The sequence below is a fragment of the Phodopus roborovskii genome, unplaced genomic scaffold (assembly GCF_943737965.1).
Source record: "Phodopus roborovskii unplaced genomic scaffold, PHOROB, whole genome shotgun sequence".
NCBI classification, from domain to species: Eukaryota; Metazoa; Chordata; class Mammalia; order Rodentia; family Cricetidae; genus Phodopus; species Phodopus roborovskii.
Genome location: NW_026126482.1, coordinates 26574096 through 26591572, shown reverse-complemented (window position 1 = coordinate 26591572; position 17477 = coordinate 26574096). Strand labels below are relative to the sequence as shown.

Below are 17477 nucleotides of genomic sequence, written 5' to 3'. Positions count from 1 at the left end.
TTTTTATTTTCAATTTTAGTGCCCTAATCATACCCAAAACCTTTTGGAAATCTTGAATGTTTTTCCTGTTATTAAAATATATGACATTTTGGTAATTATACTTTAGCTATCTTGCATTTATATAAGCAATAGTAACCATCAACAAATCTAATAAAATGTGAGTTTTGCTTTTTTTTTTGTTATTAAGGAGGTTTGCAGTTGCCTTGTAATCACTTATGTGCCTTCCTCATTTCAGAGTGCTCGTCTCCGGGCTGCTGGCATCGGGAAAGATTTCAAAGAGAATCCCAACCTCAGAGATAATTGGACAGACGCAGAAGGCTATTACCGTAAGTTTGCATTTCTCATCAACTTTAAAATTCATTGTGTAATTCCATAAATGCATACTGTTCAATGTAATCACATGTTGTCGAACTCTTTGAGTAGAAAAGTGTGGCATAGGAACTTTTGTTATATTCCAGTTAGCAGCCCAGAAGCATTGCATGTTAATTAGATCAAGCCTAAATGTGTGTGTAGATATTTTTAGCCATGAGTGAATCTTCTAGAGGCCGGACGGAGAACAACATACAGAGGATCTCGAGTGCCACTCACACAGTATTTGTCATGCAGTTCTGCAGCTGAAGTCACTTGATTGAGCACATTTATAAAGTTGTCGACACTTGATAGGACCACGAGAACTCTTCAAGTTGTCTGAAATAGGCATGCAGCTGTCACATTCTGAAAAAATGGCCAACAGAGGCAATGACTGTTTTTTCATTGTGTATTGGAAACAGGAAATTTGAACCAATTTTTAAATAACTTCAGTGTGGTAACGACTTCTTGATTTTGGTTTTATAATCAGACTTAAGTTTTAAATTTGATTTTAGGTGTGAACATCGGGGAAGTCCTAGAAAAGCGTTACAATGTGTATGGCTACACTGGGCAGGGTGTGTTCAGCAATGTTGTACGTGCCAGAGATAATGCAAGAGCCAATCAAGAAGTCGCTGTGAAGATCATCAGAAACAATGAACTTATGTAAGTAACTCAACTGAGAACAACAAAACACCCAAACATGAATTTTAGTTGAGTAAAATTTTTAGAAGAGATTTTTTTTTTGACTGTAGACTTTAGCTTATAGCCATGTTTTACATGGGGAGTTGTAGAACCATAGATTATTATCTTGAACTCATTTCAGTATGTACTCTGCATCAGTGTGTCCTTGGATCTCCTCCCTCACCTAATACCATCCTCTGTGACAACCATGATCTAGAAGGAAGAAATGAAAGTATATTGATTGTTGAATATACATCAGCCAGCTAATCAAAACAGGTTGGTTAGCTGCTGACAGGAATTATTTGTGTCTTTTATCTCTTGACTTTTTTCACAAGCATAAGTAATTGCCATACCCATATATTTAAATCTGTGCCACACACTGAATGGTAGTAGAGCCAACTTTTCACTGGCCTTCAAATCTTAGAAGTCTTAGAGATTTTTATTGACGTCTTTGATTGTCCTAAGTTTAGAAAGATAACCTTTGTTTGGGTAGGTCTAACACTCTGTATTGTAGACATTCTTTTTTTTTTTAATTTTATTTAATTTTTTAATATTTTTTCTTATTTTATATATGAAACCCAGTTCCCTTTCCATGCCATCCTCCCATTCCCCCCACAGGCCTCCTATCCACTCCCCAGGGAGAGTGGGGCCTTCCATGAAGGATCATCATTATCTGTCAAGTCATTTTGGGTAGGGCATAGGCCCTACCCTGTGTCTCTAGGCTAAGAGAGTATCCCTCCATGAGGAATGGGGGAAGTTCGTTCCTGCACTAGGGATACATCCTGGTAACATTGTCAGAGGTCCCATAGACTGCCTAGGTCTCCTAATGAGACTCATATTTAGGGGGTCTGTGTAGGTCCTATGCTGCTTTCCCAGCTATCAGTCTGGGGTCCATGAGCTCCCCCTTGTTCAGGTTTCTCCAGCCGGTTCTTGACCCTTTACTCATCACTCCTCCCTCTCTGCAACTGAATTCCAGGAGTTCGGCTCAGTTTAGCTGTGGGTGTCTGCTTCTGCTTCCATCAGCTACTAGATGAGGGCTCTAGGATGGCATTTAAGGTAGTCATCAATCTCATTATCAGGGAAGGGCATTTAAAGTAGCCTCTCCACTATTGCTTAGATTGTTAACTGGGGCCAGATTTCTTTGTAAACCTATAATGGCTCCCTCTATTATGTCTTCTCTTTTCCTGTTCTTATCTATTCTTCCCCAACTCAATCTTCATGCTCCCTCATATTCTCCTCCTCTTCTCCCCTTCTTTTTCTCCTACCTCCCACCCTCACTTGTTCCCAATTTGCTCAGGAGATCTTGTCCCTGTCCCCTTCTGTGAGGGACCATGTATTTCTCTCTTAGGGTCCTCCTTATTTGGTGATCCTTTGCTCTGTGTCTAAAATCCATGTATGAGTGAGTACATACCATGTTTGTCTTTTTGTGACTGGGTTACCTCACTCAGGATGGTTTCTTCTAGTTCCATCCATTTGCCTGCATATTTCAAGACTCCATTGTTTTGTTTTGTTTTTCCCACTGAGTAGTACTCCATTGTGTAAGTGTACATATTTTCTCCACCCATTCTTCAGTTGGGGGGCATCTAGGTTGCTTCCAGGTTCTGGCTGTTACAATTAATGCTCCTATGAACATAGTTGAACCGATGTCTTTGTTGCACGAATGTGCATCTTTGGGGTGTATGTCTAAGAGTGGAATTGCTGGATCCTGTTGTAGACTGATTCTCATTTTCCTGAGGAACCACCATACTGATTTCCAAACTGGCTGTACAAGTTTGTACTCCCACTAGCAGTGGAGGAATAGTCTCCTTCCTCCACATCCTCTCCAGCATAAATTGGCATTGGTGTTTTTGATTTTAACCATTCTGACAGAAGTTAAGGTGGTATCTCAGAGTTGTTTTGATTTGCATTTCCCTGGTGGCTAAGGATGTTTAGCACTTTCTTAAGTGTCTTTCAGCCATTTTAGATTCCTCCCTTGAAAATTCTCTATTTAGTTCTATACTCCACTTTTTAATTGGATTATTTGGTGTTCTGGTGACTAGCTTCTTGAGTTCTTTTTATATTTTGGAGAACAACCCTCTGCCAGATGTGAGGTTGATGAAGATCTTTTCCCATTCTGTGGGCTGCTGTTTTGTCTTGTTGACTGTTTCCTTTGCCTTAAAGAAGCGTCTTAGTTTCGGGAGGTCCTATTTATTAATTATCGATCTCAGTGTCTGTGCTACTGGTGTTATTTTCAGGAATTGGTCTCCTGTACCAATTCATTCAAGGGTACCTCCCACTTTCTCTAAGAGATTCAGTGTGGCTAGATTTATGTTGAGGTCTTTGATCCATTTGGACTTAAGTTTTGTGCATGGTGATAGATAGGGGTCTATCTGCAGTCCTCCACACTCCAGCACCCAGTTATGCCAACACCATTTGTTAAAAATGCTTTTTTCCCCCCCATTGTATAATTTTACTTGCTTTGTCAAAACTCAGGTGTTCATAGGTGTGTGGTTTAATACCGGGGTTTTCGATTCGATTCCATTGGTCCAGCTGTCTATTTTTGTGCCAATACCAAGCTGTTTTCAGACTATATCTCTATAGTAGAGCTTGAAGTCAGGGATGGTGATGCGTCCATAAGTTCCTTTATTGTACAGGGTTGTTTTGGCTATCCTGGGTCTTTTGTTTTTCTACATAAAGTTGAGTATTGTGCTTTTAAGGTCTGTAAAGAATTGTGCTGAGATTTTGATGGGGATTGCATTGGATCTGTAGATTGCTTTTGGCAAAATTGCTCTTGCCTGTCCATGAACATGGGTGATCTTTCCATTTTCTGCTATCTTCTTTAATTTCTTTCTTGGAAGACCCAATGTTCTTGTTATACAGGTCATTCACTTGTTTGGTTAGTGTTACCCAAGATATTTTATGTTGTTTGTGGCTATTGTAAAAGGTGATACTCCTCTTTCTTTCTCAGCCCCTTTATTGTCTGTATATAGTAGGGCTGCTGATTTTTTTTTATATATATAGTTAATTTTTCTATCTTGCCACTTTACTGAAGGCACTTATCAGCTGTAGGTGTTCCTTGGTAGAGTTTTTCGGGTCACTTGTGGAAACTTTATATCATCTGCAGATGGGCTTCCTTTCTAATTTGTATCCCCTTATGTCCTTTTGCTGTCTTATAGCATTAGCTAGAACTTCAAGTACAATATTGAAGAGATACGGAGAGAGTGGACAGCCTTGTCTTGTTTCTGATTTTAGAGGAATTACATTGAGTTTCTTTCTATTTAGTTTGATGTTGGCTGTTGGTTTACTGTATATTGCTTTTATTATGTTTAGGTATGTTCATGTCATCCCTGATCTCTCCAAGACCTTTATCATGAAGGGTTTTGGGTTTTGTCAAAGGCTTTTTCAGCGTCTAGTGAGATGATCATGTGGTTTTTCTTTTTCAGTTTGTTTATATGGTGGATCACATTGATAGATTTTCGTGTGTTAAACCATCCCTACAACCCAGGGATGAAGCCTACTTGGTTATGGTGGATGATTTCTCTGATGTGTTCTTGGATTCGATTTGCCAGTATTTTATTGAGTATTTTTGCATTAATGTTCATGAGGGATATTGGTCTGTGTCTTCGTGTGGCTTGGATACCAAGGTAATTATAGCCTGGTTAAAAGAGTTTGGCAATGAACCTTTAGCTTCTATAATGTGGAACACTTTGAGGAGCATTGGTATTAGCTCTTCTTTGAATTTCTGGTATAATTCTGCACTGAAGCCATCTGGCCCTGGGCTTTTTTTGGTTGCGAGACTCTTGTTGACTGCTTATATTTCATTGGGGGCTATAGGTCTATTTGAATTGATTATCTGTTTTGATTTAATTTTGGTAAGTGATATCTATCCAGAAATTTGTCTATTTCCTTGAATTTTTGAATTTTGTGGAGTACACATTTTCAAAATTTGACTGACCTATAGAGTCTTAAGATATACGTTATGACAATTTATAGTCAAGATTTCCATTAGCAAAATTATACTTAAGAAGACATGTCCAACAATTACATTCTTAGAAGAACCAAAATAGTAATTATGTCAAGATACTTTGAGATTAGTTTTTTTCTTGTTTTGCCTGCATGTATGTCAAATCCCTTTGAGCTGAATTGCAGACAGTTGTGAGCTGCCCTGTGTGTTCTGAGAATTGAACGTGGGTCTCCTGGAAGAACAGCCAGTAGTGCTCTTTCGCTGAATATCTCTCCTGTCCCACAATTTAAAAATTTTTAATAAGTTAAAAATAAAACTTAGGTACTTATGTGTGTTACCAGTGGCATAGCAGCCCCTGTCTACAGACAGACATTACTCCTAAATTCTTGTGTCCTAATCTTCTTCTTCATTGCAGGCAAAAGACTGGTTTAAAAGAATTAGACTTCTTGAAAAAACTTAATGATGCTGATCCTGATGACAAGTTTCATTGCCTGCGCCTCTTCAGACACTTTTACCACAAGCAGCACCTTTGTCTTGTATTTGAGCCTCTCAGGTAAAGTGTAAAAGTCTGAGCAGTCTAGTGCTCATTCTGGGTACATGCTGGGGAGATTTGGGGAACTGCTCAGGTTTTTCCTGCTGGTTCTTTTTGTTCACTGTATTATCTTGAAACCATCAATGTATAAAACAGGAACTGACTTCTGTTTGTGTGGCAGACAGTAAGTAACCTCAGGTACCCTCCAGGTCAGCAGTCTCTGATGCATGGAACTAGGAGTGGTGGGAAGAGATACCAGTTTTACCTTCAGCAGTATGGCTTCCAAGTTGTATTTTCAAGGAGAGGCCTTTCTCAAAGTAGGAGTTACTATGTACTAGCTCTCCCTTTGTTTATTTTGAAAAGTAAGCTTTATTGTGAAGTTGTACTATGGATATATTGTTACTCTCCCATCTCAGTGACAAGTAGTTTATCAAGCATTAGGATTAAAGATAATCAAACAACTACATAAATTGTATTTTGCACTTTATTTTACTGTATGCTTGAAAATAGTTTTGCCTTTTGTATTTGATTTTTGACCCCATTTTCTTTTCTTTTGTTTCCTCTCCTTAAAGTATGAATTTGCGGGAGGTATTAAAGAAGTATGGTAAGGATGTTGGCCTTCATATTAAGGCTGTGAGGTCCTATAGTCAGCAGTTGTTCCTGGCATTGAAACTCCTTAAAAGATGCAACATCCTGCACGCAGATATCAAACCAGACAATATTCTGGTAAGTCAATGAACTAGGCCATCTTGTATGTATGTCTACATCTCTTCCTACTAACTAATAATAGGATTATTGTTATGCTGCAAAATAATACTTTAAAAGTATAATTCTGTGTATTAATAACCCATTATGATCAACTTTGCTAAATTTTATCTTGACTTGAAATTGAGCTTTGAATTTCATAGAAAACTATGAGGGATGAGGAAATGAATTATCCCTTTTTACAAATTTGATTGATGGAAATATAGTATGCAGTGATACCAAGAATGATGATGATAGTTTTCTTGAATAGCCAAAGAATGCTGTGTTGAAATGTGCTCTGATGCTGTGAGCACTAAAGAAGTTGCTCTGCCCTGAGCAGCTATTTGAAGTTCAATTTAAAAGGTGCCTGTTTGGTTTGTTTGATATTTTGAGAAACAATCTTATTCTTTAACAGCCTCAAACTTACTATATTTTCACCCCGCTTTCGAAATCTCATGCTGAGATTATCGTACTTGGCTCCGTCTTTCATTTTCTATTGCCAGTGAAGTTGGGTTTTGGGCAGTAAGGCTCAGCTCCGTCTAGGTGTTAGTGTTGAACGGCTTCTCTTTGAAGTCATGGCATCTCTTACTAGTGATTTCTGCTATAGTGTAACCAGACTTCAGTGTCTCTGATGTTTTTGAGATTTGGAGACACACCATCGTGGTGGCAGCATTAAGCACAAGCATCCCTCTCCCTTCCTGGTCCCTTTCTTCACCTTTCTGTAGTAGTCACAATTTAGTGGACTGCTGGATCATCTGCCAGTGATGTGTTCTACAACATATTTCTTTTTAAAAATGTTTTCCCCTTTTAATTCTTCTTTTATGTTTGTAGGTGTTTTGGCTACATGTATATACATACATGTATTCTGAGACAGTGCTCATAGAGGGCAGAAGGTGTTAGATCCCCTGGGGACTGACATTATAGACTGTTGTGGGCCACCGTGTAGATTTTAGGAATCAAACACCACCCTCATCCCTGGCTCCTGAAAGTGCAAGTCGGTGCTCTTAACAATTGGACTGTCTCTCTAGTCTTAGCACCCAGTTTTTCATTGCTTTAGTTTTTTTTTTTTTTTTTTTTTTTTTATTACTGCTTTTTTTAATCACTTCTAGAATAATGCCTCAGGAAAAGCCACATATGTAAGGTTTTCTTTATTGGGATCATGTTTGAGATGTGATAAACTAACTTCTTAAAGAGATTGTGATTGGACAGAGGTGTTGTAGCTAGGAGGTAGGGTAGAGTGCTTGCTCAGCATGCATGAGACCTTGAGTTCACGCTCAAGTACCATACCTCAAAATTTGATCTCATAAAGTTTAATGCCCACCGGAGCTCTTTTTAGTTCACAATTGTCTTGTGTGGGTACATGTATGTGGTGTATGAATATGTACATGTGTGCATAAGGGTTACTTGTGCCCATGTCTGAGCATGTAGGGCCAAAGGTCAGCATAGAATGCCTTTCCTCTATTGTTCTCCATCTTTTTTTTTTTTTTTTTTTTTTTTTTTGGACACATAGTCTCTCACTAAATCTGTAGTTTACTCATTTGCTAGGTTAGTCAATGGGATGTCCTGTGTCCGCCATCCTAGTGCTGACAATATGAATGCTCACCACCACTGTCATCTTGTTTGTGTTCTTGGAATCTGAATTCTGATCCCCTTACTTGTAAAGCCAGCATTTTACCTACTGAGAGATACATATACCATCTATCTTAAAATAATTTCTTCCTGTCTGTTATATTAGCAATGATGCACATTCCACCTTAATACATGGTTTGTGTTTTATTGTATCATATTCTGTGTCTAATGTAATGGGTGGGATTGCTGAGAAAATTAAGTAGCCAACTTTATACTTTTTTACTTCAGATTGGCCTTTTAAAAATGTTGAAATACTGCATACATGTCAAATAAACACCTGCAGTTAAGATGTTTGTTAGTACCCTAGCTTTTTGTTTTTTTAGCACCTCTTTTTCCTTTTAATGTTAGTTTAGATTTTCTTACAAATTTTGGGGGGGAAATTCTCAGAGAACGCCTCAATCTGATTTCATTCCTGACAATTTAGTGCTTTTAGCCACAGTGTGATTGATGATGCAATGTTCCTGTTAGGGAGTAGAAGTTGCATATAGCAAAATAAAGGGGGCAGTGCCAAGGGTGAGGGGCAGTGGTATATGCTTAAGACTACTTGAGGGCCCTGTGTTGTACCCAGCACAGGTAAAAACTCCACTGTCTGAGTGTGAATGCATTGTAGCCAGCTCAGAAGTTCCCCTGGTATATGGTTCTATGTGTTTTTGGGGTGTTATAACTTTTTCAGTAGCTGGGTGTTTTGTTTTTAAATATAAAAAGTGTTTCCATTATAAGATAACTTTCTACTGCTCTCTAAAGGAAATTGGTGTTGATGTTGTGTTGTTTAAAATAATTTGTATTTGGCTGGGCTTGGTGGTTCACATCTTTCATTTCAGCACTTAGAGACAGAGACAGGCAGACTTTGTGAATTCAAGGCCAACCTGGTCTACATTAGTTGAGTTCCAGGCCAGCCTGAGCTATATAGACAGACTCTGTCCTGGGCTGTGGGGAAGAAACTATTATAGCACGATTCTGTGGGTCCCAGTGACATGACAGTCCAGTCTGTTTCACTAATTACCCTTCCTGCCGAGAGTACTAGACCAGTTAAACTACTAATTATCATGGGGATGTGAATACTGGGCCAAGTTCAAGTCCCAACTTGGAATTTGTATGTGTCTCTTTTGAAGGGGGTAAGGGAACCCTGGAGTGTGATATCTTCACTTGTTAATCCGGCACATGCTTCTGACCATGAGTGGCAACAGTCATGGGAGCATCTCCAGCCTTTCTCAGCAGATGTCACTGTTACTGTGTATGTGGAAGTATTACGAAGGAGACAAGAACAGATGTCTAATGCAGAGTTATTTTTATCAATTTTGTCAGATACGTCTTAACATTTTCTTGACTAATACTTTATACTGAAGGGATTTAATACTTTTTTAAAAAGTGATTGCATTTTAAGATGATGTAACCCACGTAACCAGATAAAGCTCATCTGAATGTTTCCTTAAGTGCCATCCTCTTTCCACTGCCTCTGTAATTGTCTGACAACTGGTGTTGACTTAGTCAATTTTTTTCTCTGTTGAACATTCTCATGCTCTTTTTGAGATTGACTTGACTTTAGGTTTTCAAGGGAAGTTTAGAAAGGCTTTGCCTCATGAAGTGAGATTTTTATCTCATTACCCGACTCCATCTTAAATACCGTTAACTAAATTAAATGTACCCGGTGTTTCCCCAGGTCTCCTTAATGAACAAAAAAAAGTCTTAATTATTGTAATAGACTATCTCAAAAGCACCTTTTCATTAATTAGGAACTTGCATAATTTTTGAATGAGTGTTTTTTGTTCTCAGTATTGAGTAATGTTCATTTTTAAAGATGATTTTATTTTGCCTGATTATTCCTGGCATGAATTGAACTTCCTTGAAAAATGTTTTGCAGGTTAATGAATCAAAGACAATTTTAAAGCTTTGCGATTTTGGATCGGCTTCACATGTTGCAGATAATGACATAACGCCTTATCTTGTCAGTAGATTTTACCGTGCTCCAGAGATCAGTAAGTTTCTTAGAGTGCTCCTGTACCTGGGCCATCCTCTGTGGTGGAAGCAGCGTGGGTAATGTCTAAGCACTGTTTTCCATCGCACTTCAGCAGCTGCACCAGTTCATTCATGAGGAAGGGAACCATAGCAAGTTCATCCTCCTCAGGTGGAATGAAGGTAGTTGTGACAGGAGTCTTGATCATGTCGAGCAAGAGTAGCAAAACAGTTGTGGAAAACCCTCGACTTTAGAAGACTGCTCTTGATTGTTCAAGGTCTGATTATCACGTTTATGGATTGTGTGGGACCTTTGGTTTTCTCTTCCTGTTGCCTGGGTTGAGACTGACTAGCACCTCAGCAAAGGTGAAAGGAGAAAGAGAAGGAAGGCACTGTACTTGTCCCTCCGGTTCCTCTCCTCCCTGCTTTTAAACCTGTTAGCTTTTTTTGTTGTGCTTTTTTTTTTTTCTTTTTTTTTTTTTTCTTTTTGTATCTCTCTTAAGAATTAGTGGGAAAGAACATGAAACTAAACTGAGACATTATGGATGTAGCTATAGTCCAAATAGTCCATACTAAGTTAGTGCCCCATTACTGGAAGTAAAGGTTAAGGACTCATTCATTCTTATCCTCATGTATTAAAGCTTCCACTTTGTTTTCAGTTATAGGTAAAAGCTATGACTATGGTATCGATATGTGGTCTGTAGGTTGCACCTTATATGAACTCTATACTGGAAAAATCTTATTTCCTGGCAAAACGAATAACCATATGTTGAAGCTCGCCATGGACCTCAAAGGAAAGATGCCAAATAAGGTAGGATAAGTTCCTTCCTATAGATTTAAGAGACTCCTGTCATCTTAGACTGTAGCTTATAAAATAAAGCTCTCATAGGCAATGGGTAGGTGGCTATTGGGACACCTTAGTTTCTTTCTTGTTTTGGGGTCCCAATTAATGGTTCTAATCATCCAAGAGCTATCAAAGGGAAGTAACTCCCTTTTCAATAATGGTAGGAGGAAGAGGACACTTTTATTAGCGAGAAAGAATTGCAACTGTGAGACAATGAATGAAAGACAGACAAAATGAAAATAGTGGCATGTGAGTTAGCGTGTAAGGGAGTGTGCTGGTCAGAAGAGAAGGTACCTAGCTAAGCATGGCAGACTGACTAGCACTCTTGGTTTTGGTTACAGGGGCTTCTGGACTCCAGCAAGAGAGTCTTAAATAATATGTCATGCGAATTATTGCATAGAATCGGTAATGTGCCAGGCTGCTTTATAGTGGTTTTAAAGCCTCTTCTTTTCCTTTTTTTGTAGATGATTCGGAAAGGTGTGTTCAAAGACCAACATTTTGACCAAAATCTGAACTTCATGTACATAGAGGTGGATAAAGTAACAGAGAGGGTAAGTCTGGCTTAATTGTCATAGTGGTTGTTGCTAATTTTTCTTTTCAATGTGGGGACTGATAATGGGTTTCACATCTATTAGGTAAGTTCTCTACCATTGCACTAAATTCCTGACACTACTTGCTTTATTATCCATGTGGTGCATAAAGCTGTGATTATTTTCAAAACAACAAAATACTGTATTCCTGAGTAAATTGCATCAGGCTGGCAACAGTGAGGGACTTAAGATGTTTCTTTAAGGTGATAATAGTCCATATTTAAGGCCCTTGCCACTTCTTGCTTAGATCCCTTGATCTGGCTTCCCGTGTGTCTTCTAGATGGCTATTGGAGGACATTTTCTATATTTTGAGTTTTACAGTTTCAAGCCAGTTCTCCATGAACTCTGCCTTCTTCAGCATTTTTCTTCTCCTTGTGAGTTGTTGACTCTGGACCAAGAAGCACACCGGTTCAGGCTGACCTCAGGGCCTTTGCTCAACAGAGTCCCAGGAGCTAAGTCATATCCTGAGTTTCCTCCTGTCTTAAACACATTTATCCAGTATTGCTGAAATACACCTTCCACACCAGCCTTTCTAAAACTTACAGGATTTGCTATTTTTGATCTCTAATCCCAAGCCCTTTGTCAGAACACTAAATATGTCCTAATACTGACATTGTTCAGACTGTCTCTTGCCACTCACTGAAGAATAACACTAGAGAAAGCACAATTCAGGCAGCAGATAACTCACTATGTTTTCATGGCTAATTGAGGGTTTCTTGATTGCTCTTTGAAAAGCTGTGGAGGATAAAACTACTTAAAAATTTCAAAGTATTCTTGTTTATATTAATATTTTCATAGACAAAGTCTAATTTACATACATGTAACCTATTTAGAGCTATGCATTGTAAAAATTATTTTTAGGAGAAAGTTACTGTCATGAGCACCATTAATCCAACAAAGGACCTGTTGGCTGACTTGATTGGGTGCCAGCGACTACCTGAAGATCAACGTAAAAAAGTACATCAGCTAAAGGACTTGTTGGACCAGATCCTAATGTTGGACCCAGCTAAGAGAATTAGCATCAACCAGGCCCTGCAGCATGCATTCATCCAGGAAAAAATTTAAACGAGATGAAGAAACTCCAAGGGTTTGAGTAATTAAATACAAAGACTGAAGAAATTTCACAGCAGTTTATTATTAATGTATATAAACTTATAAATATTTCGGCAGCAAATTTGAGGAAGCATGATATATTTGAATTAACACCAAGGGTGATATTTCTTTTAGAAATGTTAGTTAATCTGTTTTGTGTCTTATGTGAAATTTCACTGTAGAAATGTTTTAATTGCCAAGACTGCACAAAATTACAGTGCTAATGTATATGGTTGCAGTTCACATAAAAGACAAAAGCATCTGTTATGAGTAGCAGTGCTGGGTGGTTGATTTGTTTTTAGCAGACTTGGCTTCATTTTGGTCTTCAGATACAATGGCCAGCATAAATGCTGTTTATATTCACGTTTTCCTAGGTGTGTGTGTGCGCAGGCCACAGCAGCATGCCCTTGGTGTAGTCAGTGCCGAAGGGAGTCTGTTCCTTCTTGAGCCTGCCTGCAGGGATGTCTCCTCTTTTAAAGCAGGTTGTGTACAACATTCAGTACACTGAAGGTAAGCTAAACCATCAACATCACCAGTGTTTAAGATGTTATTTTATTGGAATAATTGAAAATGAGGGATAGCTTTGTGGCAGAATTTCCTGCATGTGTGATAACTGATCTTGTTTTATTTTTGGCATTGCGACTGTGGCATAGTTACAGTTTCTGTTCTGTTCATCACATTTAAAATTTGAAGCGAATGCGCTTGATGGATAGAGCGCCTTCAGTGTACTGTTTCTTATTAAATTTACTTTTTTTTTAATCAACTTGCTATAGACTTTATAAACATTTTGTTAATACAGTTCTTAGTGACATAGAAACGGCATAGTTTTCATTTACTAATTAAAATGTTGAGGCCTACTTCTGAAAGTCCTCATATTTAAAAGATAGACAACATAATGAGATTTTTAACTATTTGTATGTCATTTTGAAAGTGTACTGCTTTATGGTAAAAGTGTTTTTCATTCGTTCATTGTTTGCATTATTTGTGATCATGTTGTCTTTCAATACAGGCATAAACCTTCCACTCTTGAACAAAGCAGCTGCTTTTTAAAAGCGGTAATTGCTTCTTTACCTTTTATTTCTTTTGTAAATGAAGCTTTTCTTTAAAAATGTGACTTTAAAGTGTTGTCTATTGCATAAACAGTTGACACTCACGTACTGTAAAGTGGAGATTGTTCTACTGCATGGGAAGTGGACCATGCAGGTTTCTGTATGTTCTCAGTATGCATCACTAGATAATAAAGTCTTTTGTGAACAAGGCATTTGTAGCCATTTTTAAAAGATTTTGTCTTCAGTGCTGGTAAGTCAGGTAAACTATAAATAGTTAAAAAGTCTTTGTTTTTCTCCTGAAAGTATTACCTACTAAAGATATAATTCAGTCTAGCCTGATTTTGAAAATTTTCTTAGTAATTAGGGTCTTAATTAGTTCATCCAGATAAAAAGTCCTGCAAATTTTTGTCAGCTTTTAGTGTAGTGAGGTTATTCCTGTAGGTTATGGGGTATAACTCAGGATTTAACTAATGTTTCTGCTATTTTCTCACTTTTCCTTTTGATGGTGCGGAAAGAGAAAAAGGAAAACGGGGCACAGGCCATTCGACGCCTTCTCCAAGGGGTCTGATTTGCTGAGACACCAGCTTCACCTTCTTAACAAGGTTATTTCTGACAGCATGTGTAGATAAACATTTAGCAACAATTTAAAACAAATTCATGTAAATCAGCTTGGTTTTGCAACACAAAGGAATTTGTATTTTTAATATGGTAGAAGAGAATTTTCGAAATCCTATGTAATCTTTTCTGTTTGGGAGTGGGTAAACTTAACTGCTTGTCTCCCTGAGGATCGTGGAGAACAATACAATTTGGGGGGGGTTTAAATAATATTTTTACATTGTAAATGGGATTTTTTTATTCACCCAGGCACCTAATTACAACAAGCATGCACATTTTGGTGCATTCAAGAATGGAATATCAGAGTAGCAGCATTCTCCTGGTGGGTTATGCTCCATTTAAAGACATGAAATGAACTACACAGCCAGGAAGGTGATAGATGAGCTAATAAGCCACCTATGAATCTCCACCCCGTCTCTTCATGGTTAGACTTAACTAAAATAAATACAAGGTGATTTTCGTCTGCAGGTAGAGTGAGGCCTTTTAAATAAGGCATCACCAGCGCAGCAGCCACCTTAATGATAACGAGTAGTGATTTTTCCCACCATGATTTACTTTATTCTGGTGCTGGTATGCTGCATATTCAAGTCTTTTGTAGTTGTTTTCACTCAATAGTTAATGCTTTGCTTCTGGTGGTTTTCATGACTTCGGTTTATAGTTATTTAATAAGTTAATTTCCACTAGAAACAATTCATCTTATGCCTTCAAAGCTGTTGCCTGCTCTTTAAAAAAAAAAAAAAACAAAGTTGCTTGTTACTTGTTCTTTGTGTTTTAGGTGCGGCTCAATGGAAGATGAAGACAGCCAGAAGACATGAGCCAAGGTTTCTGTCCCATAAAAGATCTTTTCACTTCTCATTTAGTGTGTGTCTGGTTTTTAGTTTCGGCATTATAATTTGGGTTTCGTTGCTGTGGTACTTAGATAAATAGTTCTGTTGTGCTCATCTGTAAAGGGCTTGTTTTTATCACCTTTGCTGCAGCTATATTCTTCCTCTAAAATAAAAATCAGGCTTAGTCATCTAAGAAGCCCACATTTCATGGCTGTGAAAGATCACTAGGCAAACATAGCTGCCAAGTTAGTGTACATTGGAAAGTAATCTGCAAGTTGGGTGTGGTGCCACACCTGTAATCTCAGTACTGGGACAGTGATGGCAGAAGAAGAATTTGGAGTTCAAGGCCTTCCTGGCCTGTATGAGCCCCTCTTTTTTTTTTTTTTTTTTTTTTTTTTTTTAATTCTTTAGTTTTAAGCAGGTACCTAAGTTGCATGAGTAATCTAAGATTTTTATAAGCTATTTGACTCCCTTTAGTAGCTCTTTCTCTTAGTCCTTGGTGATCAGCTTTTTAATGTCAGAGACTTAAAATATTATAGCAGACCTTGGGGTGGTTTGAGCAAGGTGGTGCTATACTGTTACTTTTCCCAAGGGAATTCTATAACTATTAGATATACACTTCATTCTACTTGATGTCGTAACTTTGCTGAGGTGCAAGTTTGCTTGAGGTGCAATTGTATAGGACCTCTATTAGGTTGAGGTCATTTAGTGAGTGATCTTACTTAAACAAACTTGTGTTCATGTTTCTGAATAGCTGTATAGTTTTCTCATGAGATTATCATGAACTTTAGGCTTTCATACTTTACAGGAAAAAAAAAATGACAAGTGATTATTAGATTTGAGGTTCATAAAAATACTCTGTTTTTGAAAAATTTTAAAGCCAAGTTTTGTTCTTTTTAGGAAATAAAGAATTCCAAGATACATGGATATTCATGTAATCATTATGTACATGGGCTGTTAATCCAAAGATCTTTTAACATTAAAACCATTATTCTGGGCAGTGCATGCACACACCTTGAAGATCTTAGGCATGTGATCATGTAAGGTTAGAAGAGGGAAAGATAGTCAGGAAGCATCCATTATAGATGTGAGGTCTCTTGGCAGACTTTGTTCTCAGGGACCATCAGAAATGAGGGAGTTTGGCGTTCTGAACAGGAGCTGCATATTGTTATAAACAGCAACTCCCAGTATTTGTCTTTACACTGAAGTCCTGATTAGCAGCTTTGTGTTCCTTCATTCCCTGTGGCTACTTGCTCAGCTATTTTGTTTAGTAATAATGTGATTTATATCTTGCCATTGCAATTAAACCTTTTTTCCTAATGAAACTAAATAAATACTCAGGACACTTTGGAATAGAAAATACATATTTTATTGTGTGTAGCAGATTTAGTGAAATGTAGTATTCTCATTTTGGCTCCAGGTTTGCATTTCTCCTAATCTACTCTATCTGCATACATAGAAATAGACTCTGAAATGAAACAAAGGAATTAACATATATTAAAATTCAGGTTAAACATTTAAGGAATAAGTTTTTATTTGGGGGGTGAGATTATATAGTGAGATGTGATTGTGTAGTATATTTCCTTTTGTGACACCATTAGCAGTTGGACTCTAATTTTTTTTTTAGTATTGATATATTCAACATGAATTTAGTCTACATGCAATGTTCTTATACAAATGTTCACTGCAAATTCATTTGTGATTTACATGTCAATGCTATATACAAAGTTGACTATGAAATATGTTTTGTTTGTTGGTTACATTGAGAAATACTGTGGCATCCTTACTTTCTCTTCTTCTGTATATATAGGGTAAGGGACTGTTCTTCTGAAGAACCATTCCATTTAGTGATCAAGATACAGAAGCTGCTCTCAGAAAATGCTTGATTTGTATCCTAATTGTTCCTGATACCATTTGAGTTGTAACTTGCCCTGTAGCAGCAAATGATCCCCAGCAACTTATAGGAAGCTTAATAAAATATGCCTCTTGCTACCATATTGTCTACTGGTGTTTTCTTTATAGACAATATTTCTTACCTGATATTTCTGAGCTCATGTTTCACTAGTGACATACGTGTTTTGAAAAGAACCTCTGCTCAAATATGACTAGGGACTTGTTCATTAAAGTATTACGTAAAGGGAATCTTTACCTAACAAATCTTTACCTAACGAATTCTCAGAAGAGGAATTCAGGGAAATGGCTGAGTCAGTAAAGTGTTTGCCTTGCGAGCAAGAGGACCTGGGTTCACATTCCCAGCACCCATATAAAAGCTGGACACTGTGGTTTGTGTCTAACCCAGGGCTAGGAGGGCAAGTCCAGGGCTACTCTGAACTTGACTGTCTTAAAGAATCAGACACTGTCTTGGAAATAAAAGAGTGATATAGGAAGACACCCAGTATCAGACAGACTTGGTCTTCACATATGTGTGTGCACACATGAACCATATACACAAAGAAGACTTAAATGTGCCCCATGAGTCACAATGATGGGAAGGTATAGAGGGAAATGTCTAACGTAAAACTTGTACGCTTGAGAAATAGGCTATTGATTTTATTCACAAATGTCAAAATGTTTTCAGAGTAGGGTGCAGAATACAGAGTGTTGTATTCATGTTCCTTCTCTGATTTTCT

The 17477-nt window shown here is 37.7% G+C and overlaps 1 protein-coding gene across 6 annotated transcripts in view; it reads left to right on the top strand.

The window, feature by feature from the left end:
* Positions 1-16842, top strand: part of Prpf4b (pre-mRNA processing factor 4B) — a 34314-nt gene extending 17472 nt beyond the window's left edge. The window contains exons 8-18 of one of the 6 annotated variants that reach the window (XM_051194459.1): positions 236-326; positions 864-1011; positions 5388-5525; positions 6077-6230; positions 9739-9853; positions 10490-10641; positions 11139-11225; positions 12126-14007; positions 14270-14342; positions 14796-14841; positions 16658-16842. In XM_051194459.1, the coding sequence (XP_051050416.1) occupies positions 236-326; positions 864-1011; positions 5388-5525; positions 6077-6230; positions 9739-9853; positions 10490-10641; positions 11139-11225; positions 12126-12329 (1089 nt within the window). In that variant the 3' untranslated portion in view covers positions 12330-14007; positions 14270-14342; positions 14796-14841; positions 16658-16842. Of the gene's footprint in view, positions 1-235; positions 327-863; positions 1012-5387; positions 5526-6076; positions 6231-9738; positions 9854-9946; positions 10109-10489; positions 10642-11138; positions 11226-12125; positions 14842-16657 lie in introns of those variants that run through there. The other 5 variants (XM_051194456.1, XM_051194457.1, XM_051194455.1 and 2 more) reach the window with 5 other exon arrangements.
* Positions 16843-17477: the final 635 nt, after the last annotated feature.